At 39.1% G+C, this 25652-nt stretch overlaps 1 protein-coding gene across 1 annotated transcript; it reads left to right on the top strand.

The window, feature by feature from the left end:
* Positions 1-6812: 6812 nt before the first annotated feature.
* Positions 6813-10301, top strand: LOC149251541 (uncharacterized). The gene has a single exon (XM_089453917.1). It carries the CDS (start codon positions 6813-6815, stop codon positions 10299-10301), a length of 3489 nt encoding a protein of 1162 aa, XP_089310043.1.
* Positions 10302-25652: the final 15351 nt, after the last annotated feature.

Here is a 25652-nt window from a genome sequence, read left to right as displayed (position 1 = left end):
CCATAAACACGAGACAATGCAACAAGAAGATTCAAGTAAACCTTCCGCTTACAATTACCATGTGGAATAGTGATTCGAGGACAGTAAATCTGCAAAAGGACTTGGTGCAAACCCAACAAATAGTAGAGAAACTGACAGAATAGATTGTCTCTTGAGAAAAGTATGAAAAATTACAACAGTAACTGAGGAATGTCAACTTATCCAAAAGCCAAGCCTTTGAAGGATGGCGAAAGGAAGAAGAAAGGGTCAAAAAGGTAACTCATAGACTAGATGTAGTCATCAAACAAATGGATACCTTATGCTCTTTGTATACTAACATTCTAGCGTGTAGAGCACCTGCTAGGAATTATGCCTTGTTTTTAATGGAAAGATATTTGCAATTGAAAATTAAAGCTGTCAAAGCAGGAGCCCCGATAGAAATAAATACTATTGATGATTTCATAAATTGTTGTAAGCACTATGGGGTGAAGGTTCAAAGATTATTATGTGAATTCTATCTGCATAACCTTGTGTTAGATCAAGAAATAGAGCAGAACCCCGACCCTTTCGTTGGGGATATCCAACTACAGGCATTCATCTCTTTTGGTGTTAATCAAATCAAATGTCTTAAAGCCTATAATGCCTTTCAAAGACAAGAAAATGGATTATACTTATGGTGCAAGCTTAGCCTAGAGACCCATTATAGTTGCAGAATAAAGATAGGAACCTCATGAGGACTCCGGGCATGATTGAGGCATTAGGACCCATTCATACAACAATCAATCGATAAGGGATAGAATATTTCTTTACCATTAAGGACCTTGCCATTGCAGCTGCCAAATTTTGATATCAGACTTCTAATCCGAACATTCAACTCAGGGAACCATTTAACTATGAGAACTTTAAGCTAGCTGTCGATCACTTGGGTCTTTATGGTGACCTTATTTTGAGAGAAGGACCATCTTGGTTAGGCTGTAGGTTCTGCAATCCGGTTATTTGGCACCCAGTATCTGGATACCAAGCCTTGTATGAAATGCTTTAGGGTCAGACAGGACATCTTTTTGAACACCTAGCTAGGCATCATGGTTATAGACCACCTCATGAGATCTTGTCTCTGGCCTACTCTCTCACTGCCTTGCATGTCAACTACAATGTTTTCATGAGGGCATGAAAAAAGGTAAGCAAGGGGGTGTGTTGAGTACTGAAGAAGGTATGTTATTATCATTTATTTTGTCATCTTTTCTTTAAAACTCATAACCTCTTTGCATCATGAACTAGGTAGATAATAATAAATTATGAAAAAATCTATCAGATTTGTATGCAACACAAAACAACTAATAATTTCCCTTTTCTTATATAGGAAAAGGAGAAAATGGAAGATTTCTGTCCCAAAGGAAAAGACAGGACAAAGTTAACTGCTATCCCTTTGGCAAGGAAACACATGCAAACAAGGCGATCCAAATTGGAGCGTATCAGCCAGGAAAGGGAAAAGGAGATATCAAATTGGCACAAGAGAACAAAAGGCTAACTAAGAATTAACAGTCTGGCGAATCGCTCAGGATCCTTTGATCCTGAGGGATCGCTATCTTAACGATTTTTTGTATCATTGATATCTCTGCCCAGCTGTTATAAGAAGGGGCAGCACTGCTAGCCCGAGAGAGGACTGGTTGTTATTTTTATGTAATTCTCCTTTGTATTTGAAACTTTGATCATCGACTCTCATTGAAGAGAGATCCACTGTAACTCTGTTTTGATGTTTTAATATAAATTTGGTTGTCATTCCATCTTTGATTCTGGAGAAATCTGAAGCGGTGTGTCCCTGGAGGCTAAGGGCCCAGCCTTGGTGGAACACTTGCTCCTGTACCATTATTTCTAATTCATGTGTGGTTTCCATTATTAGATCTGTTCAGTAATCTAATGTGTTTTTCTCTTTTACATCACGGTTCTGTTATATTTTGTTTATGCTCAACTAAGTAATGTTGTTCTCTGTAACAGGAATGCTGTGTTGCTCATTTTGACTTTGTGACACATTGTTGTTCCTTTAACCATTGACATAACATTATTGTTTCTTACAGAATGCTATTGTTGTTCAATTACAAAGTAACCATGCTGTAACATTCATAAGTCGGTATTACTATATTTATCTATGGTTTACACTTAATCGTGATTGTTGTTCAACTGGTGTTGTTGTTCCATTACGAATTACAATTGTTATTCTTTATAACTGAGATTTATACTTGTTGTATTGAAGCCAGATTATTGTTTCTTCTAAATACTAAGTGTGTTGTGTGTGATATTTGTTTTGGTTTATTGTCCATTTATATTTGACTCTAATTGTTGTTCCATATTTCATCTCTGTTCCTTGTTGTTCCATTTCTGTTGCTGTCCAATTTATCTTTAGAGTAAAGATTGTTATCTAAGTCCTGTAGGATACGATTGCTGCATTTATTCCCATAGACTAAGGCTTTCCTATTCAATCTTGTTCGTAGGACTAGTTGCTGTTCCATTTCCTGTCATTTGTATTACCATTGCTTTGGTGTGCATAATGATATGAGACTGTAGTGAGCATCGAAATTCGTTGTCTAGTTCCTAGATTGATGATCTTTTCCTTGATTATCTTTAGTTACATCAGTTTACAGAGGGATGAGTTACCATTACTGTACCCTTGACTGATAAATTGCTATAGTTTTTTGAGTGCATGAATTGAGTTTTAAAGGTTCTTTTCTATAAGTAGATCTTATTTCAAGCATTCGTTACTCTTGTATTTAGAGCACTATACTACTAGCATTACTCTGACAAATGACCACCTCAAACTGAGCACACTCTTTGAAATAACAAATCGTTCCTGGATTGACAAGTTAATGTAGGGTAAATAGAGGTGAAAAAGACACTTTTTACTTCTTGACAACATGGATGGGACATGATGGACAGCACATCAGAATTCAAGAAATTAAGAATATCTAGAGAAAAAATCCATAAATTATAGCTCATGGATACATCATTAATATCTTTAGAATATCTATTGACAGATCCCCTGATGATGGACTCACTTGGTAGTCCGAAACATTGGATTCATAAAACTCTATAACAGGTCATTCCTCCTCTATTTAAAACTATACTCACCTGTATGGATTCATTATTTAACAACATCAAGTCCTACCATGGAAGGGACATGATGGATAGCGCATCAAAATTCAAGAAATTAAGATTATCCAGAGAAAAACTCCATAAATTATAGCTCATGGATATATCATTAATATCTTTAGAATGTCTACTGATGCATCCCCTGATGATGGAATCACTTGGTAGTCCGAAACGTTCAGTTCATAAAACTCTATAACAGGTCATTCCTGCTCTATTTAAAACTATCCTCACCTGTATCGATTCATTATTTAACAACATCAAGTCCTACCATGGAAGGGACATGATGGACAGTGCATCAGAATTAGAGAAATTAAGATTATCCAAAGAAATACTCCATAAATTATAGCTCATGGATACATCATTAATATCTTTAAAATATCTATTGACGCTTCCCCTGATGATGGACTCACTTGGTAATCCAAAACGTTGTGTTCATAAAACCCTACAACAGGTCATTCCTCCTCTATCTAAAACTATCCTCACTTATATGGATTCATTATTTAACAACATCAAGTCCTACCATGGAAGGGACATGATGGACATCATATCAGAACTTGATAAACTAATATTATCCAGAGCAAAACTCCATAACTATAGCTCATGGATACATCATTAATATCTTTATAATATCTATTGATGCATCCCCTGATGATGGACTCACTTGGTAGTCTGAAACGTTGGAATCATAAAACTCTATAGCAATTCAAGAAATTAAGATTATCCAGAGAAAAACTCCATAAATTATAGCTCATGGATACATTATTGATATCTTTAGAATATCTATTGACACATCTCCTGATGATGTACTCACTTGGTAGTCAGAAACGTTGGGTTCTTAAAACTCTATAACAATTCGAGAAATTAAATTATCTAGAGCAAAACTCGATAAATTATAGCTCATGGATACATCATAAATATCTTTAGAATATCTATTGTCGCATCCCCTGATGATGGACTCACTTGGTAGTCTAAAACATTAGGTTCATAAAACTCTATAACAATTCGAGAAATTAAGATTATCCAAACCAAAACTCCATAAATTATAGCTCATGGATACATCATTAATATCCTTAGAATATCAGGATCTACTCTAATTCTGAGGAATGTCGGCTCTGAAGCGATTACACAGCAAAACAAAGCACGAAACCCTAGGCGCCGCCGCTCGAACCTGCGTAAGCCACTGTAGGTGCGGCCACTGACAGTCCTATGGCATCAGCTGCAGGAGGGGAGAGCTCTGCCTCCCCTCCACTGGACAAGCCCACAACTGACAAGAAGCTATCGACAGAGAATATGCACTCTGCAAACGCAGACCCAGAAACGGCAAAAGACAAGCCAAGGACGCAAGAAGAACAAACGGACTCAGATCGAAACATAGAGGACGACGCCAGCAATAGTAGGCACAATACGAAGAGAGAAGCTCAGACTAAAGTTACTTCTGCAACCTGTATTCCAAAAGCAGCAGAATCGATCAAGGTCGAACTGCCAAGCCACCGCATCAATGGGGAAATCCAATATATGCAGGACTATGCACTCATTGGAAAGTTCTTGGGATTCTGGCCCACCGAAAAAGCCTTGCAAGGATGGATCGCCTCAAAATGGAAGCCCAAAGGACAAGTGACTCTACAGCTTGGCCCAAAGGGCTTCTTCACAGCCATTTTCAACTGTCTAGAAGACAAAACAAGAATATTCGAAGGAGGACCGTACTTCTTCAACTCTTCAGGTTTGTATCTAACGGAATGGAAGCCCAGATTCAACCCTGATAAAGAGGACTTTAGCTGGGCCCCTGTCTGGATCAGAATGTATTCCCTCCCTGTGGAATACTGGCGAGAAGAAACACTGGCAGACATAGGCAACAAGTTGGGGACCTTCATTAAAGTTGCAACTGAAACCAAAACGCGCAAATACACCTCATATGCCAGAATCTGCGTCAAGATGCACCTAACCAAGACCCTAGCAGATACGGTAAGTCTCTTTCACGATGACTTTGAATGGAAACAGACTTTAGATTATGAGCACATCCCTTTTCGTTGTAGGAAATGCCATGAACATGGCCACCTCTTCCGTGATTGCCCATTAAATGTGCAGCCCAAGGCTCCTGCCAATGAAACCAACACAGACCCAGATGGCTTTACAAAAATCCCCAACCGCAGACGACATGCAAGGAAAAACCAAGCAAATCCGCCTCAAGCCTCTAAGGCGAACCCCCAAAACCGCTTCGCTGCTCTTGCCACATACGATCCACAAACCAGCCCCAATGCAGATGACCCAGATCAGCTGCTCCCGACCTCGCCCAACCTCAACCGCTCAACCCCCCCATCTTCCTCCGCTCCAGCCTCCTCCGAACATGTTGACCCTCCCTCTACAGAAAAATCAATCTCTGTTTCAGAGCTCGGACTCCCAAACCTTTCCAAGGGGAAAACCTTGCTGAATGAGCATCCACAGGCTTCAGAAATGGATCTTGATGCAGCCCTAGCCCTGAGTCTTCATGAAAGTGAAGTGGGGGAGACCCTCATTGCCTCTAACAATATGGATGAAGATCGAGATGATGTAGATCTAGAAGAGTTCAACATCTCCAAGCTTGACATCTCCAAACTGGAGACAGCGTGCCAGCAAAAAGAGTATACCTCAATCCCTCCTTGGCAAATAGACAAAATCGAAGGAGTCCTAACAAGGGTTCAGCATCATAAAAGTTTGGGCATCCAAGGAGGCAGTCACTGGGATGGAAGGAAAATCCTTAAAGAAACAAAGAAAAGGGGAAGAAAAACAGATCTACAGAGAACAATAGTAGTTGGAGAACTACTTATGGATTCGGGGCAATTCCCCAAGTTGACCAAGTTTTACAAACCCAAAGCTCAATCTCCATGAAGCTCATCTCATGGAATGTAAGAGGACTCAACAGTCCCTCTAAACACAGAATGATAAAAAACTTGATAATGCAAGAAAAACCAGCAATAGTCTTTCTTCAGGAAACAAAATGCAGCAGCACGACAATAGATAGTCTCAGCAATAAAGCTTGGGCAGGCAGCAGTTCAATCTCAGTAGATGCCTCAGGGGCTTCTGGAGGTCTAGCCATTCTATGGAACCCGCAGATTGTGTCTCTTGATAATTTTCACGCTACTCTGCATCTCATACAGGCAACATTCCACCTCATCGGAACCAAGATCCATGGGCATCTCACCAATGTTTACTTCCCGCAAATAATTCAGCAAAAATTAGACCTCTTGGAAACGATCTCCCTCCTTAATGAAAACAGACGCTTCCCTTTATGGATAGGGGGGGGCGACTTCAACATAATAAAATCCATGGAAGAGAAACAAGGGGGGCGCACCAGACTCGACAGTGATAGCAGCGGCTTCAAGAATTTCATTCAAAACAATCAGCTCATGGATGTTTCAACCTCCAACGGCATCTACACCTGGTCGAACAAAAGAAAAGGAGCCCACTATATCGCCTCACGACTAGACCGGTTTTTAATTTCAGATAACGCTATCCACCTTGGAGGCGACTTCAGTGCAGCAATCATCCCACAAGGAGGCTCGGACCATTGGCCCATTCTACTCCACTGGTCAAGACCTAGCAACTGCAGCAATAGACCCTTCAGATTCGAGGCCTTTTGGCTCTTAAACACCAAATTCAAGGAAGTGGTAAATCAAGCCTGGAAATCCTTCATCCCGCCGGCAGGAGCTAAGATGTACCAGTTCCAACAAAAGCTGAAACATCTGAAGCAAACTCTAAAAATATGGAATCGGAATCATTTTGGCAACATACAGGAAAGCAGACAGAAACTGGAACAGCAAATGAAAGCACTGCAACAAACTTTCATTTTGGAAGGACGCACAGAAGAGCAAATTCTACAGGAGCAGGTCCTCTGGAATCAAATTGAGGAACGTCAAAAACAAGAGGAAATTCTATGGCGGCAAAAGTCTCGAATAAACTGGCTCAAAGAGGGTGAGAAAAATACAAAATTTTTCCACAAATCCACCATCCAGAGGCGCATGCACAATAAAATCATTTTTGTCGACAATCAGCAAGGTGAAAGAGTAGAGGCTCACGAGGATATGGAGAAAGAGTTCACAGGATACTTCAAGGACATTCTAAAGGAACCCAGCGGTAATAGGGATGAGGCAATCCGGGACATCACACAGCATATTCCCAAAATTATCAATGAGGATCACAATACTCAATTGCTCCAGCCAGTTTCAATAAAGGAAGTAGAAGAGGCCATGGCTCAGCTCAAAGATGGCAAAGCGCCCGGGCCAGACGGATTCACAGCCAATTTCTTTCACGAATTTTGGGAACTCATTAAAACTGAAGTATGGGAGCTGGTGGAAGAATCCCGTAGCATGCACTGGGTCCTCCCGGCCTTAAATTCAACCTTCATTGCCTTGGTGCCCAAAGAAGTGGCATCAAACAAACCTGAGAAGTACAGGCCAATAGCGCTTTGTAATGTGATTTACAAACTCATCTCAAAAGTCATTGCAAATCGCCTCAAACCGCTATTACCCTTGCTTATATCTCCAGAACAGACGGGGTACGTTGAAGGCCGACAGATCATGGACGGAATTATCTTATCAAATGAAGTCATACACTCATTAAAGATGCTCAAGAAACCAGGTATGCTTCTCAAACTAGACCTTTCCAAAGCCTTCGACAAGCTAAGCTGGAATTATATTCACAAAATGCTGTTGGCTTTTGGCTTTAATGCCACCTGGACCAGATGGATCATGAACCTCATAACCACTCCCAGTTTCTCAGTCCTTCTGAATGGATCCCCCTCACCTCCTTTTCACCCCACTCGTGGCATCAGGCAGGGTGACCCCTTATCTCCGTTCCTCTTCGTTCTAATGGCTGAAGGCCTTAGCAGGCTCCTCAAATCGGTTGTTTCCTCCCATGCTCTCAAAGGTATTTCCCTCCACGGTCGTGCTCCTCAAACGCATCAGCAATTCGTTGATGACACTATGCTCTTTGGGCACCCTTCAGTAAAAGAAGCCTCTGCTTTCAAATCGCTTCTATCTCTCTTCTCTGAAGCCTCTGGTACATCTATTAACGCTGCAAAATCCCAACTCTTTTTCTTCAACACTCCCCCCTCCACGCAAAGGAACATAGCCCGAGTTCTGGGATTCACAATATCCCACCTGCCCTCTAAATACCTGGGCGCTCCCCTTTCCGATTCAGCAATCAAGCAAGCATCCTGGAGATCGCTATTGGACAAATTAGAATCCAAGCTCTCTTCCTGGACTTTCAGGGCTCTAAATCTGGCAGGCAGGCTCGTTCTCATCAAATCGGTTTTACAAGCCATGCCGCTCTATCTCTTTTCCATATTAGCAGCTCCAAAAGGGGTTCTGAAAGCTATTCGCAATCTTCAGAGAAACTTTCTCTGGGGATCCACAAGCCTAAACAGGAAATGGGCTCTTGTCAAGTGGACAGAAGTATGCAAAAACAAGTCAGAAGGCGGGCTAGGCCTTCGGGATCCGCTGCAAAGCAACAACACCATGGGAGCTAAAATCTGGTGGAACTGGGTCTCCAAGCCAAACACCCCCTGGGCACAACTATGGCAAGCCAAATATGCTAGAGGCAGTCAATGGAATGACCTCATCCGAATCAACCCAACTTCGCAGGGATCACTCATTTGGAACAATGCAAAAACACAAAGTCGCTTCATTCAAGATCATAGCTTCTGGGAAATTCATTCAGGCAAAACCGCCAGATTCTGGGAAGACTCATGGCAGCAACTTCCCAAGCTAGCCAATTTACTCCACAAACCCCTATGGCAGGCCCAAATGAATCAAGGAAGCATCCCACTGGTACATCAGTTCTGGCAGCCCTCTCCAACCCACGACTTTCAAACGTGGAAACCGGCACGACTATGGCAAATAGATTGGCAGGGAGAAGCATATACAGACATCGATCAGGAACTCAACAATAGGAAAATCCGCCTCTCCTCTCAGCAGGATAAACTCAGATGGGGCTACACAACCAAAGGCACTTTTACCACCAAAGAAGCTCATCACTTGCGCTATTCCAACCTACAGGCGGACAAAGATCAACTCTGGGAAAAAGTCTGGCAAGCTGGGTTATGGCCCAAAATCTCCACCTTTCTTTGGCTACTCAGCAAAAAACGCATTCTCACTTGGGACAATCTGATAAAAAGGGGATTTATAGGGCCATCCAGATGCCCTAATTGTAACATAAATTGTGAAACCATCAATCATCTAATGGAAGAATGCCCATTAGCAAAACAAATCTGGGAGAAAGTCGAACACTGCAATATGAAGGCACACCCCAGGATGGAGGACATAACAGCAAACATAAGGACCTGGGACAAAACTCCGTTTAAAAGCAAGATCCTCAACTCCGTGTGGCGCATCATACCTGGCTTTCTGTACTGGACCCTATGGAAGGAACGCAACCATAGAATCTTCAATAGCACTTCCAGATCCATAGATGACCTCTGGCTTCTTCTCAAAAAAAATATACAAGAAACTCTGGCCATCAGAGTATGGAATGATAGTGATATGCCAGAAAGTCCTCAGGAACGCTGCATTCTGAAAGAGTGGAATCTTGAACTCAAGTCCCAAGTCACGACCACCACCAAACCTTCCACCAGATCTGCTTCTCCATCTTCTTGGTCCCCTCCTGAACCCAACTCATACAAGCTGAACTTCGACGGCGCTGCCAAAGGCAACCCTGGCCCAGCAGGCTACGGAGGAGTTATTCGTAGACACAACGGAGAGGCAATACAAGTATACTATGGCACAATGGGTACAGATACTAACAATGCAGCGGAGTTAGAGGGTCTTTGGAAGGGAATATGTATAGCTGAACAGAATCACCTCTCCCCTCTGGAGGTTGAAGGCGACTCTCTTATACTCATAGCAATAGCTAAGAGAATACAAGCTGGAGCTAAGGCAGTCAAGGTAGCAAAAAGCTGGAGACTGCTAAGCCGTCTGGAAGCCTTGGAGGAAAAGCTAAACACCTCCCACAATTTATCCTTCCATCATGTAAGGAGAACGGCCAACCAGGTAGCAGATCGGCTAGCAAATCAAGGGGTGTCACAGTCGATACCTTTCTTTTCAGGCTCCCTAGATACAGTTGAAGATGCTCAACTCAAAAAGGACTGCATCTCTTTGGTGCAAAAAGACCTCCCCTCCCCGGATGCGGGTGCATGCGAAGGATGAGCGGCAGGTGGCTCGTCACATGGGCAGCTGCCAGCCCGGACGAGCCACCATAAACCAACACGCCCAAGCAATGAATGCGAAGGAGGAATTAGACAGCGGAAGGACCAGTTCGGCTCCAGAACAATTCATGGCGATAGGGATTAACCTTGGGAAGTTAAATTGGTTTAAGGTGACATTCAATGCGCAGACTGGTACAAGGATTATGGCAATCCATAAGAGCGTTCACAATGTGGCATTCCCGCATTTCTCAACGAGACCTGAGCAAATTCTGAAGGCGACAGAGCACACTCTGTCCAGGTGCAGGCTTTCACCGAGGATTTCTGTCAAGAGAGGTAGGTGTAGAATGCCTGAGAGGCAAAGGATGAGCAGCAGAAGAATTGGTTCGAGGGGCCGTCCTGCAACACAAAGGCCCGCCACTTCACCCTCCTCCTCTGTTGATATTCCTCCAGAACCGGGCAGCAGCAGCAGTCCGCGTCGAATAGTTGGCCACCGAATTGAGCGAGACAGGGGAGCACTCATGGAGTGTGGTCACCGGGAACATCCAGCAGTTAAATACCGCATCCCTTGCACATTGGAGAACAACACGCTCATAGTTTCAGTTACTGTTGAGCACTGCAGCGACCTCCGGAGGCCACAGGACAACCTGACTGTGCCAAGAGTGGATATGCAGGTCCCCAGGGTGGACTTAAGGCGACCCACTCAAGCTGACGAAGTCGAAGCCGGTCCCAGCGAGCCCGCTCAGAAAGGGATGCGCCTGGATGTGGAGGAAGATAAGAAGCTAAAGGGGTTAGCGATGGAAGATGAGCCTTACCTCACTGATGAGGACTAGCTCAGAAGCCTCTCCGTTCTCACGGCCAGGAATGCTACTCTCGGTCCATCTCTTTCTGTTTTACTCAGTTTGTATGTCTGTCAAAGGGTCAATGTCCACCGCGAAAGCTTATGTGTCGTCCATGTCTGTTTACGTGTCGATTATGTCAAGTAATGGGTCCATCGTGTCAAGTTATATGTCCGCTGTGTTGGCTCAAAAGCCTGTTGTGTCGATTACATGCTGGTTATGTAGGTTGAAAGAAACTGGTTCCTTTTTGCCAGGTATTCTAAATGGATAGTCATGGGAAATTCTCTTCGGAGAAACAAGGCTTCGGCCCTTTTTGTAAAATTGGATGTAAATTTTGGTTTTTTGTAATATAAATTAGTGCAGTCTTACGGAGAAAAAAAAAATATCCTTAGAATATCTATTGACGCAACCCATGATGATGGACTCACTTGGTAGTCCGAAACGTTGGGTTCATAAAACTTTATAAGAATTCAAGAAATTAAGATTATCTAGAGAAAAACTTCATAAATTATAGCTCATGGATACATCATTAATATCTTTAGAATATCTATTGATGCATCCCTTGATGGTGGACTCACATGGTAGTCCGAAACGTTGGGTTCATAAAACTGTATAACAATTACAGAAACTAAGATTATCTAGAGCAAAACTCCATAAATTATACCTCATGGATACATATTTAATATCTTTAGAATATGTATTGACGCATCCCCTGATGATGGACTCACTTGGTGGTCTGAAACATTGGGTTCATAAAACTCTATAACAACTCGAGAAATTAAGATTATCCAGAGAAAAACTCCGTAAATTATAGCTCATGGATACATCATTAATATCTTTAGAATACCTATTGACGTATCCCCTGATCATGGACTCACTTGGTAGTCTGAAATGTTGGGTTCATAAAACTCTATAATATTCATCCTCTCTTTAAAACCATCCTCACCTGTATGGATTCATTATTGAACAACAACAAGTCCTACCATGGAAGGGACATGATGGAAAATGCATCATAATTCCAGAAATTAAGATTATCTAGAGATAAACACCATAAATTATAGCTCATGCATACATCATTAGTATCTTTAGAAAATATATTGACGCATCCCGTGATGACGGACACACTTGGTAGTCCGAAACATTGGGTTCATAAAACTCTATAATAGTCCTCCTCTATTTAAAACTATCCTCACCTATATGGATTCATTATTTAACAACATTAAGTCCTACCATGGAAGGGACATGATGGACAACGCATCAAAATTCGAGAAATTAAGATTAGCCAGAGAAAAACTCCATAAATTATAGCTCATGGATACATCATTAATATCTTTAGAAAATCTATTGACGCATCCCCTGATGATGCACTCACTTGGTAGTCCAAAATGTTGGATTCATAAAAATCTATAACAGTCCTCCTCTATTTAAAACCCTCCTCACTTGTATGGATTCATTATTTAACAACATCAAGTCCTACCATGGAAGGGACATGATGGACAACGCATCAGAATTCGAGAAATGAAGATTATCCAGAGCAAAAATCCATAAATTATAGCTCATGGATACATCATTAATATCTTTATAATATCTATTGACATATACCCTAATGATGGACTCACTTGGTAGTCTGAAACTTTGGGTTCATAAAACTCCATAACAATCCTCCTCTATTTAAAACTATCCTCACCTGTATGGATTCATTATTTAACAACATCAAGTCCTACCATGGAAGGGATGTGATGGAAAACGCATTAGAATTCAAGGAATTAAGGTTATCCAGAGCAAAACTCCATAAATTATAGCTCATGGATAGATCATTAATATCTTTAGAATATGTATTGATGCATCCCATGATGATGGACTCATTTGATAGTGCGAAACGTGGGTTCATAAAACTCTATAACAATCCTCCTCTATTTAAAAGTATCCTCCCCTGTATGGATTCATTATTTAACAACATCAAGTCATACAATAGAAGGTAGATGATGGACAATGCATCAAAATTCAAGAAATTAAGATTATCCAGTGCAGAACTCCATAAATTATAGCTCATGGGTACATCATTAATATCTTTAGAATATCTATTAATGCATCCCCTGATGATGGACTCACTTGGTAGTCTGAAATGTTGTGTTCATAAATTTCTATAACAGGTCATTCCTCCTATATTTAAAAGTATCCTCACTTGTATGGATTCATTATTTAACAACATCAAGTCCTACCATGGAAGGGACTTGATGGATAGCGCATCAGAATTCAAGAAATTAAGATTATCTAGAGCAAAGCTCCATAAATTATAGCTCATGGATACATCATTAATATCTTTAGAATATTTATTGACGCATCCCCTGATGAGGGACTCACTAGGTAGTCTGAAACGTTCGGTTCATAAAACTCTATAACAGGTCATTCCTCCTCTATTTAAAACTAACCTCACCTGTATCGATTCATTATTTAACAACATCAAGTCCTACCATGGAAGGGACATGATGAACAGCGCATCAGAATTTGAGAAATTAAGATTATCTAGAGCAAAAATCCATAAATTATAGCTCATGGATACATCATTAATATCTTTAGAATATCTATTGATGCATCCCTTGATGATGGACTCACTTGGTAATCCGAAACATTGTGTTCATAAAACTATATAATAGGTCATTCCTCCTCTATTTAAAACTATCCTCACCTGTATGGATTCATTATTTAACAACATCAAGTCCTACCATGGTAGGGACATGATGGACAACACATCAAAATTCGAGAAGCTAATATTTTCTAGAGCAAAAATCCATAAATTATAGCTCATGGATACATCATTAAAATCTCTAGAATATCTATTGACGCATTACCTGATGATGGACTCATTTGGTAGTCCGAAATGTTGGGTTCATAAAACTCTACAACAGGGCATTCCTCCTCCATTTAAAACTATCCTCACCTATATCAATTCATTATTTAACAACATCAACTCCTACCATGGAAGGGACATGATCGAAAGCGCATCAGAATTTGAGAAATTAAGATTATCCAGAGAAAAACTCCATAAATTATAGCTCATGGATACATCATTAATATCTTTAGAATATCTATTGACACATCCTCTGATGATGGACTCACTTGGTAATCCGAAACGTTGGGTTCATAAAACTCTTTAACAGGTCATTCCTCCTCTATTTTAGACTATCCTCACCTTCATGGATTCACTATTTAACAACATGAAGTCCTACCATCGAAGGGACATGATGGACAGCGCATCAGAATTCGAGAAATTAATATATTATCCAGAGAAAAGCTACATAAATTATAGCTCATGAACACATCATTAATATCTTTAGAATATCTATTGACGCATCCCCTGATGATGGACTCACTTGGTAGTCCGAAAAATTGTATTCATAAAACTCTATAACAGTTCATTCCTCCTATATTTAAAACTATACTCACCTGTATGGATTCATTAGTTAACAACATCAAGTCCTACCATGGAAGGGACATGATGGACAACGCATTAGAATTCGTGAAATTAAGATTATCCAAAGCAAAAATCCATAAATTATAGCTCATGGATACATCATTAATATCTTTATAATACCTACTGATGCATCCCCTGATGATGGACTCACTTGGTAGTTCGAAACGTTGGGTTCATAAAACTCTATAACAGGTCATTACTCCTCTATTTAAAACTATCATCATCTGTATGGATTCATTATTTAACAACATCAAGTCCTACCATGGAAGGCACATGATGGACTTCGCATCAGAATTCAAGAAATTAAGATTATCCAGAGCAAAACTCCATAAATTATATCTCATGGACGCTTCACTAATATCTTTAGAATATCTATTGACGCATCCAGTGATGATGGACTCACTTGGTAGTCTGAAATGTTGGGTTCATAAAACTCTATAACAGGTCATTCCTATTCTATTTAAAACTATCCTCGCCTGTATCGATTTATTATTTATCAACATCAAGTCCTACCATGGAAGGGACATGATGGACATCACATCAGAATTCGAGAAATTAAGATTATCTAGAGAAGAACTCCATAAATTATAGCTCATGGATACATCATTAATATCTTTAGAATATCAATTGATGCATCCCTTGATGGACTGACTTTGTAGTCCCAAAAGTTGGGTTCATAAAACTCTATAATAATTCGAGAAATTAAGATTATCCAGACCAAAACTCCATAAATTATAGCTCATGGATACATCATTAATATATTTATAACATCTATTGACGCATCTCCTGATGATGGACTCAGTTGGTAGTCTGAAACATTGGTTCATAAAACTCTATAGAAATTCAAGAAATTAAGATTATCCAGAGAAAAAATCCATAAATTATTGCTCATGGATACATCACTAATATCTTTAGGATATCTATTGATGCATCCCCTGTTGATGGACTCACTTGGTAGTCCGAAATGTTGGGTTCATAAAACTCTATAACAATTCGAGAAATTAAGATTATCCAAAGAAAAACTCCATAAATTATAGCTCATGGATACAACATTAATTTCTTTAGAATATCTATTGACGCATCCCCTGATGACGGACTCACTTGGTAGTTCGAAACATTGGGTTCATAAAATTCTATAACAATTCGAGAAATTTAGATTATCCAAAGCAAAACTCCATAAATTATAGCTCATGGATACATCATTAATATCTTTAGAATATCTATTGACGCATCCCCTGATGATGTACTCACTTGGTAGTCTGAAACGTTGGGTGCATAAAACTCTATAACAATTCGAGAAATTAAGATTATCCAGAGAAAAACTCCATAAATTATAGCTCTTGGATACATCATTAATATCTTTAGAATATATATTGACGCATCGCCTAATGATGGACTCACTTGGTAGTCCGAAACATTGGGCTCATAAAACCCTATAACAGTCCTCCTCTATTTAAAACTATCCTCACCTATATGGACTCATTATTTAACAACATCAAGTCCTAGCATGGAAGGGACATGATGGACAACTGATCAGAATTTGAGAAATTAAGATTATCCATTGCAAAACTCCATAAATTATAGCTCATGGATACATAATTAATATCTTTAGAAAATCTATTGATGCATACCCCGATGATGGACTCACTTGGTAGTCCGAAACGTTGGATTCATAAAACTCTATAATAGTCCTCCTCTATTTAAATCTATCCTCACCTGTATGGATTCATTATTTAACAACATAAAGTCCTACCATGGAAGGGACATGATGGACAGCGCATCAGAATTCAAGAAATTAAGATTATCCAGAGCAAAAATCCATAAATTATAGCTCATGGATACATCATTAATATCTTTAGAATATCTATTGAGGCATCCCCTAATGATGGACTCACTTCGTAGTCGAAAACGTTAGGTTTATGAAACTCTATAACATGCCTACTCTATTTAAAACTATCCTCACCTGTATGGATTCATTATTTAACAACATCAAGTCCTACCATGGAAGGAAAATGATGGACATTGCATCAGAATTCAAGAAATGAAGATTATCCAGAGCAAAACTCCATAAATTATAGCTCATGGATACATCATTAATATCTTTAGAATATGTATTGATGGATCCCCTGATGATGGACTCACTTGGTAGTCCGAAATATTGGGTTCATAAAACTCTATAACAGGTCATTCCTCCTTTATTTAAAACTATCCTCACCTGTATCAATTCATTATTTGTCAACATCAAGTCCTACCATGGAAGGGACATGATGGACAGCGCATCAGAATTCAAGAAATTAAGATTATCCAGAGAAAAAATCCATAAATTATAGCTCATGGATACATCATTAATATCTTTAGAATATCTATTGACGCATCCCCTAATGATGGACTCACTTGGTAATCCAAAACGTTGGGTTCATCAAACTCTATAAAACGTCATTCCTCCTCTATTTTAGACTATCCTCACCTGTATGGATTCATTATTTAACAACATAAAGTCCTACCATGGAAGGGACATGATGGAAAGCACATCAGAATTCAAGAAATTAAGATTATCTAGAGAAAAAATCCATAAATTATAGCTCATGTATACATCATTAATATCTTTAGAATATCTATTGATGCATCCCCAAATGATGGACTCATTTGGTAGTCCGAAACTTTCGGTTCATAAAACTCTATAACAGGTCATTCCTCCTATATTTAAAACTATACTCACCTGTATGGATTCATTATTTAACAACATCAAGTCCTACCATGGAAGGGACACGATGGACAACTCATCAGAATTCGAGAAATTAAGATTATCCAGAGAAAAACTCCATAAATTATAGCTCATGGATACATCATTAATATCTTTACATCCCCTGATGATGGACTCACTTGGTAGTCCGAAACATTGGGTTCATAAAACTCTATAACAAGTCATTCATCCTCTATCTAAAACTATCCTCACCTGTATGGATTCATTATTTAACAACATCAAGTCCTACCATGGAAGTGACATGACGGACAGTGCATCAGAATTCAAGAAATTAAGATTATCCAGAGAAAAATTCCATATATTATATCTCATGGATACATCACTAATATCTTTAGAATATCTATTGACACATCCGCTGATGATGGACTCACTTGGTGGTCTGAAACGTTGGGTTCATAAAACTTTATAACAGGTCATTCATCCTCCATTTAAAACTATCCTCACCTGTATGGATTCATTATTTAACAACATCAAGTCCTAACATGTAAGGGACATGATGGACAACGCATCAGAATTCCAGAAACTAAGATTATCTATAGAAAAACTCCATAAATTATAGCTCATGGATACATCATTAATATCTTTAGAATATCTATTAATGCATCCCCTGATGATGGACTCACTTGGTACTCTGAAACGTTGGGTTCATAAAACTCTATAACGGGTCATTCCTCCCCTATTTAAAACTATCCTCACCTATATGGATTCATTATTTAATAGCATCAAGTCCTACGATGGAAGGGACATGATGGACAGCTGATCAGATTTTGAGAAATTAAGATTATCCAGAGCAAAAATCCATAAATTATGTTGGAAATAATACGGAGAGGGGGGGTGAATCAGTATTATCACATTAATAAAACTTTTTCATTTCCAGAATCAGATTCATATATGCTAATTCCACAGATTCTTATGATTCAGTTAGTTGAGTGTATTAGAACATTATCAATCATATTAACAGTAAACTGGTGCAGTAAAATAGAACAGACCATCACACATAAGTCACACACATGAACACCATGATATAAGGTGGAAACCCAATATGGGAGAAAACCACCTGCTGCAAGTCATCTCAGTCTTCTTCTTAATAAGAAAATCCTTTTACAATATTTTGTACTGGTGCAGTCTTATACCAGTACGGGAGCTACAACCCCCTTTGTTCTTGTACTAGACGATCCATTTACTAGTACGCAGGTTGCTACCTACTACAATGCTCCAAAGATTTCCTTTAGCTCTTGTACTAGCTTAGATACTAGTACGTAGGTGTTGACCTACAATCTTCTCTCCTCCAGGTACCACGTTTCATCAATTTTCAGACTGGATACACTGAAGCACAACACATAATCTGAAAGGCCACATTTCATCCAATAACAATATTGAAGCTCATAATCAAACAACCTTCTGAATCACCCAATCACCAGATCAATACATATACAATGAGAGTTATCAACCAGATCTAGTCCACCAGATCATGTAAGGATAAGTCATTATGAACCTGATCCATTCATCTATCAATACTGAAGCTAATCATAATCATTCAATCAATCACTATTGTTATCAGACCATAATACCAGACATCACTTCAAAACCCAGGACACAACAATAATAAACAGGGGCAGCTAAATAGAGTTCATAAAAAGTCTGCAGCTTCACCCATAGACCACCTGCGTACATCTGCACTGTTTCCAACTGCTTTCCTGCGTACCCACGCACTGTGCCTCACGGACTTCCTGCGTACCTGCGCTCTGTGTCCTATGAACTGCCTGCGCACCTCCGCATCTGCAGCGCTTCTGGGCCTGCGTATCTGCGCACCTGCAGCGCTTCTGCGCCTGCGTATCTCCGCACTTTTCTTTCGCTGCACTTGCGGTCCTGCGGGTATAGACAATTTTCAGACTTCAAGGATAACCCAGACTATGAGATCTACAGATCTGATCATGCACCGAAGGGATCTCAACCCATTAGTAGATCCGACTTGTAACCCTCATGTTTCTCCTTGATTTGGATTCATCTATCTCTCACAAACCCATCACTAGAATTTCAGATCTAGCTTCTCTTAAGATCTTCTAATTTCACACACCCTAGCCAAATGATCTCCTTTGCTTTATATAGGTAGGCTCTTCCTAAAATCATGGATCAATACCATAGATAATCAATACAAGGGATCCAAACCGGGGCTAAATTAGATCCTATACCACGGGCCAAATCCATAGAATCAAGAACGGCGGGCTAAATACCACGGGCCAAACATAAGAAACCCCACGTGAGCGCGCTTCTCTGCCTTGAAGTGAGTGAACTGGGGTCCGCACCTTTTACATGGTGTACCTGCCGGTGTGTACGCACTTTATCTATGACATGCCTGCGGGTTCACAGCTTTTGTACAGTGTACCTGCATACCTCTTGTTTTCTTCATTATTTGTGAGCTAATCATCAATCTCTGCTACTGACCTTTTGTACAGTGATCCATCACCTGTATGAGTTGCCATCAAGGACAACACTTTAGCCATAATGCCAACAAATTATAGCTCATGGATACATCATTAATATCCTTAGAATATTTATTGACGCATCCCCTAATGATGGACTCACTTGGTAGTCCGAAAAGTTGGGTTCATAAACTCTATAATAATTTGAGAAATTAAGATTATCTAGACAAAAACTCCATAAATTATAGCTCATGGATACATCATTAATATCTTTAGAATACCTATTGACGCATCCCCTGATGATGGACGCACTTGGTAGTCTGAAATGTTGGGTTCATAAAACTCTATAAAATTCGAGAAATTAAGATTATCCAGAGCAAAACTCCATAAATTATAGCTCTTGGATACATCATTAATATCTTTAGAATATCTATTGACGCATCCCCTGTTGATGGACTCACTTGGTAGTCCAAAACGTTGGGTTTAGAAAAATCTATGACAATTCAAGAAATTAAGATTATCCAGAGCAAAACTCCATAAACTATAACTCATGGATACATCATTAATATCTTTAGAATATCTATTGACGCATCCCCTAATGATGGACTCACTTGGTAGTTCGAAATGTTGGGTTCATAAAACTCTATAACAATTCAAGAAATTAAGATTATCTAGAGCAAAACTCCATAAATTATATCTCATGCATACATCATTAATATCATTAGAATATCTATTGACGCATCCCCTAATGATGGACTCACTTCGTAGTCTAAAACGTTGGATTCATAAAAATCTATAACAGTCCCCTATTTAAAACCCTACTCACCTGTATGGATTCATTATTTAACAACATCAAGTCCTCCCATGGAAGGGACATGATGGACAACGCATCAGAATTCGAGAAATTAAGATTATGTAGAGCAAAACTCCATAAATTATAGCTCATGGATACATCATTAATATCTTCAGAATATCTATTGACGCATCCCCTAATGATGGACTCACTTGGTAGTCCGAAATGTTGGGTTCATAAAACTCTATAATAGTCCCCCTCTATTTAAAACTATCCTCACCTGTCTGGATTTATTATTTAACAACATCAAGTCCTACCATGGAAGGGACATGATGGACAACGCATCAGAATTCTAGAAACTAAAATTATCCAAAGCAAAACTCCATAAATTATCGCTCATGGATACATCATTAATATCTTTAGAATATCTATTAACGCATCCCCTAATGATGGACTCACTTGGTAGTTCGAAATGTTGGGTTCATAAAACTCTATAACAGTCCTCCTCTATTTAAAACTATCCTCACCTGTATGGATTCATTATTTAACAACATCTAGTCCTACCATGGAAGGGAGATGATGGACAGTACATTAGAATTCGAGAAATTAAGATTATCCAGAGCAAAACTCCACAAATTATAGCTCATGGATATGTCATTAATATCTTTAGAATATCTATTGACGCATCGCCTGATGATGGACTCACTTGGTAGTCTGAAATGTTAGGTTCATAAAACTCTATAACAGGTCATTCCTCGTCTATTTAAAACTATCCTCACCTGTATGGATTCATTATTTAACAACATCAAGTCCTACCATGGAAGGGACATGATGGAAAGTGCATCAAAATTCAAGAAATTAAGATTTTCTAGAGCAAAACTCCATAAATTATATCTCATGGATACATCATTAATATCTTTAGAATATCTATTGACGCATCCCCTCATGATGGACTCACTTGGTAGTCCGAAACGTTGGGTTCATAAAACACTATAATACGTCATTCCTCCTCTATTTAAAATATATTCTTGTTTTCAGTAGAACATGGGATGAACATGTTAAGCATGTAAAGTAGATTTTAGATGTTTTGAAAAGAGAAAATCTCTATGTAAAACTATCAAAATGTGAATTTGGAAGAACATCTTTAAATTATTTAGGTTATATTTAGGGGGTGGTGAATTGAATACAGTTCCCTCTAAGATCGAAGTCATTTTAAATTTGCAAAGCCCAATACTGCTACAGAAGTTAGAAGTTTCTTAGGGGCAGTGCAATATTGGAGAAAGCTTATTGCTAACTTTTCCTTGATTGCAGCTCCTTTACATGCTTTGACAAGTGTGAAACAAGTTTTTCAGTGGGGATGCAAACAGAAGAAAGCCTTCGACACATTGAAAGAAAGGATCAGTACAACGCCAGTACTAGCACTGCCAGATCTTCAGCATCCATTTGAGATCGAGACAGATGCAAGTGAATATGCCATGGGGACAATGTTGATGTAGCACGGAAAGCCTATATGCTTTCATTCTGAGACATTCACATCAGCAGTAGTTAACTATCCTACATATGATAAGGAATTATATGGATTAGTTCATAGTGTTAAAAAGCGGAAACATTACGTAATGGGTAAAGAAACAATCATACACACAGATCATCAACCACTACAATACTTACACTCACAAACTAAATTGCAACAATCACAACATTACAGGTGGATGGGTTTTCTACAACAATTTCATCTTGTTATCAGATATAAGAAGGGAATACATAATAAGGTTGCAGACATGTTATCTAGACCAATCATAAACACATCCACAATACTTAATCATAATTCAGTAATTCATGAAAGTTACATTGAACAATATGCTCAAGAGACAGATTTTAAGGATGTATATGCAACTTTAAGTCATGGAAAGTAGGTAGAAGAATTGGATTATTACATAAAGGACAAACTCTTATATCATTTGGGAAAGTTATGCATTCCACAAACTGAGAGAGTTAACATAATTCGAGAAGCACATACTTCTCTCATATCAGGTAATTTTGGTGTAAGTAAAACAATTGCACAATTACAAATATTGTGCTATTGGGCATGAATGAATGAGACAATTTCTAGATATTTTAAAGGATGTACTATGTGTGCTACAAGCAAGCCAAGTAATAGAAAATTAGGCTTGTATACTCCATTGCTAATTCCTTCTCATCCTTGGGAAAGTGTTTCCATGGATTTTTTTGGGCGGTTGCTAAAGTCTAGAAAGGGTCATGATTATCTGTATGTAGTTGTGGATACGTTCAGTAATATGTGTATTTTGACACCACGTAATAAACATGTCACAGCTGAACAAAATGCAAAGTTTTTCTTTCAAAATGTATGGGTTCATTTTGGGTTACCCACTTCTATTGTATCCAATCAAGATTCTCGATTTGTCGGGAAATTTTGGTCAAGTCTATGAAAGTTAATTGACACAAGGTTAAAGAAAAGCACAGAATTTCATCTGCAAACAGATGGTCAGAAAGAAGTGGTCAATAGGACAGTGATACAGTTGCTTTGAGGATATTTCAGCAAACATCCCAAACTTTGAGATGAACATTTGTGTTACATGCAACATGCTTACAACTATGCAAATCATTCTTCTACTCATAGATCTCCTTTTGAGACTTGTTTTGGTTTTACACAAAAGTCTCCCTTGGATTTTGTCTTTGGTAAAGATATAGCAGTTGATGGACACAGTGATGTGGACAAAGTGACCAAGTTCATTAAAAAAATCCAAGAAATTCAGTAGTCAGTATAGGAACAGCTGGAAAGAAGCCAAGCAAAGTATAAAGTGTGACATGACAAGCATCGGGTTGAGCATAGTTTTCAAGATGGTGATCAAGTCTAGTTGTACATCAACAAAGAAAGACTACGAGGGGAAGGTAAAAATTTGAAACCAATTAGATATGGTCCTTTCAAAATACTTGATAAAATTGGTGAAAATGCTTTCCGCCTAAATCTACCAGCTTATATGCAGATCTATTCCATCGTAAATGTTGAAAACTTGAGATTGTATGAGCCTTCCTTGATTGAATATCCCGAAGAGCAAGGTCAGCTACCTTCCATCGAAGATATTTTTCCTGAGTATCTCAATAAGCTACAGGAGGATACAGTTCTTGATAGGAGGATAAGGACTTCGTGATGGGGAAGTGTTGAGTATCTTCGAGTTGGACTCAAAGGTACAAATTTGAGTAAGGCACAATGGATAGAGATTGGAAAAGTGACGGAGCTTTATCCTCACTTGCTCGATAAATAAAACCAACTTTTGGTGGTCCAAAAGCTTCCAGTGGGGAGGAGTGATCCAACATGGATTCAGTTTTGCCGCTGGATGAAAGTCTTCAAATTCAGTTGAAAGTGGGATCAATTCAAATTGCTCGACGAGACGATTCCAATGGTGTGAAAATCCGAGTTCGGATGAAGAAGTTAAGGCCAGTCAAAGTTTCAAAGCAAACTAGGGAAAAAAGTCAAAAAGTCAAAGTAAAATTGGTCAATGGTCAACAGTCAACGCTTATGTCAGCAGGACACGTGTCATCTCGGGAATTCGCCACATGGTTTTAATGACGTCAACAAGGAAGGTAACGTGGCAGTTTTTTATTGGTTCACATGGGCCAATCCAGTGCTGACACATGGTAGCCCAGATTTGCCCAATATTGACATGAAAATTCCAAAATTTGGGGGCTAGGGAGGATCGAACCCCTGACCTCCTGAATTACTAAGATCTCACCGAATTCCGCTCACCGGATGAGCTATCACGCTGCTTATTCATAAATAAAAGGATATTGTATTTATTGTTTTTGGGTTGGATCCACCGGAGAAAGGGCCAAACGGTCAGGGTCAACCCCATGACCGCCAGTCCATTGGCATTTAATGTGTGTATAACCATGGGATTTCACCATAGACTGAACCATATATAGCTAACCATATCCTATTAACCATATAATCCCACTGTGCCGCGGCGATATATCGTATATGATACATACATACATACATACATACATACATACATACATACATATATATATATATATATATATATATATATATATATATATATATCATAAACATTAATGTATAGCAAGGGATAAGGCGGAAGGCTCGAGCAAAGGTTTGAACTGCTGACCTTCCCAAAGCCATTATATAACAGCTCTTTCACATAAGTCTGCTAGCCAACTTGCCATACGGTGGAGCTTGGTATTCAAGCCACCCAAAACTTTTAAATTTTTATGCAGGTGCCAAACCAGGCTGAAAGCACTAGCATGCTTTCCAAGGCAGATTTCAGTTGTAGAAGTGGTTTTTCACAGGTAGAGGCAGTTTTGTGCAGCAAAAAGGTGGTTTTGCTACAGGTAGAGGTTGTTTTTGACTTTCCAGGGGGTCTAGAGGTCACTGTGGCCAAATATGTTCGAGTTTATACTCATTTGACTCGAAATTTCGAGCTAGATGAAGTGGTGATGTCCATTTTCTCCTCTGAGACTCTGTTTTTGAGCTCATGCCTATAATAGCATTTTTTAATACAAAATAAAGAGGTCAACACTGGAAGTGAAAGGACCAGGATACATAGCCAGGAAGTCTGGTGAAATCCTTTATTAAATTTTGTTGTGTTGATGTGTTTGAATGTGTCTTTAAATGGTTTAATTGTTTATGTTATTCGCAATCTTTTTGATCCATTGCATTAAGTAATATAAGGGAATTCACACATAGTCTATAATACCTTTTTCATTTATGGATCACTAAGGACAACCAAAAGCTCGATGAATTAACAATGATGTAACTTGAAAAATGTTCTCTCTTAGAGAATTCATGACATAACACCATTGAGGATACAAGGATGAAGTCAACTAGGTGACAAATTCTGGGAAAAGATATGTCTAAGGAATAATAATAGAAGGTAGGCTTGACTTGACCAACCTGGAGGACACTTCTGACTCAGTTTGGTTAACAAGTACACTTTGGAGAATTTCCATCAAATTAATAGGACAGACAAGGTAAAAAATGTTTCATTACACATCCATAAGATGGATGTGTGTCGAAGAACC

Source organism: Pinus tabuliformis, chromosome 7 (genome assembly GCF_031772625.1).
Source record: "Pinus tabuliformis cultivar Carrire ecotype Pingquan chromosome 7, CPIR1, whole genome shotgun sequence".
In the NCBI taxonomy this organism is placed as follows: Eukaryota; Viridiplantae; Streptophyta; class Pinopsida; order Pinales; family Pinaceae; genus Pinus; species Pinus tabuliformis.
This window is presented reverse-complemented; position numbering and strand designations above follow the sequence as displayed.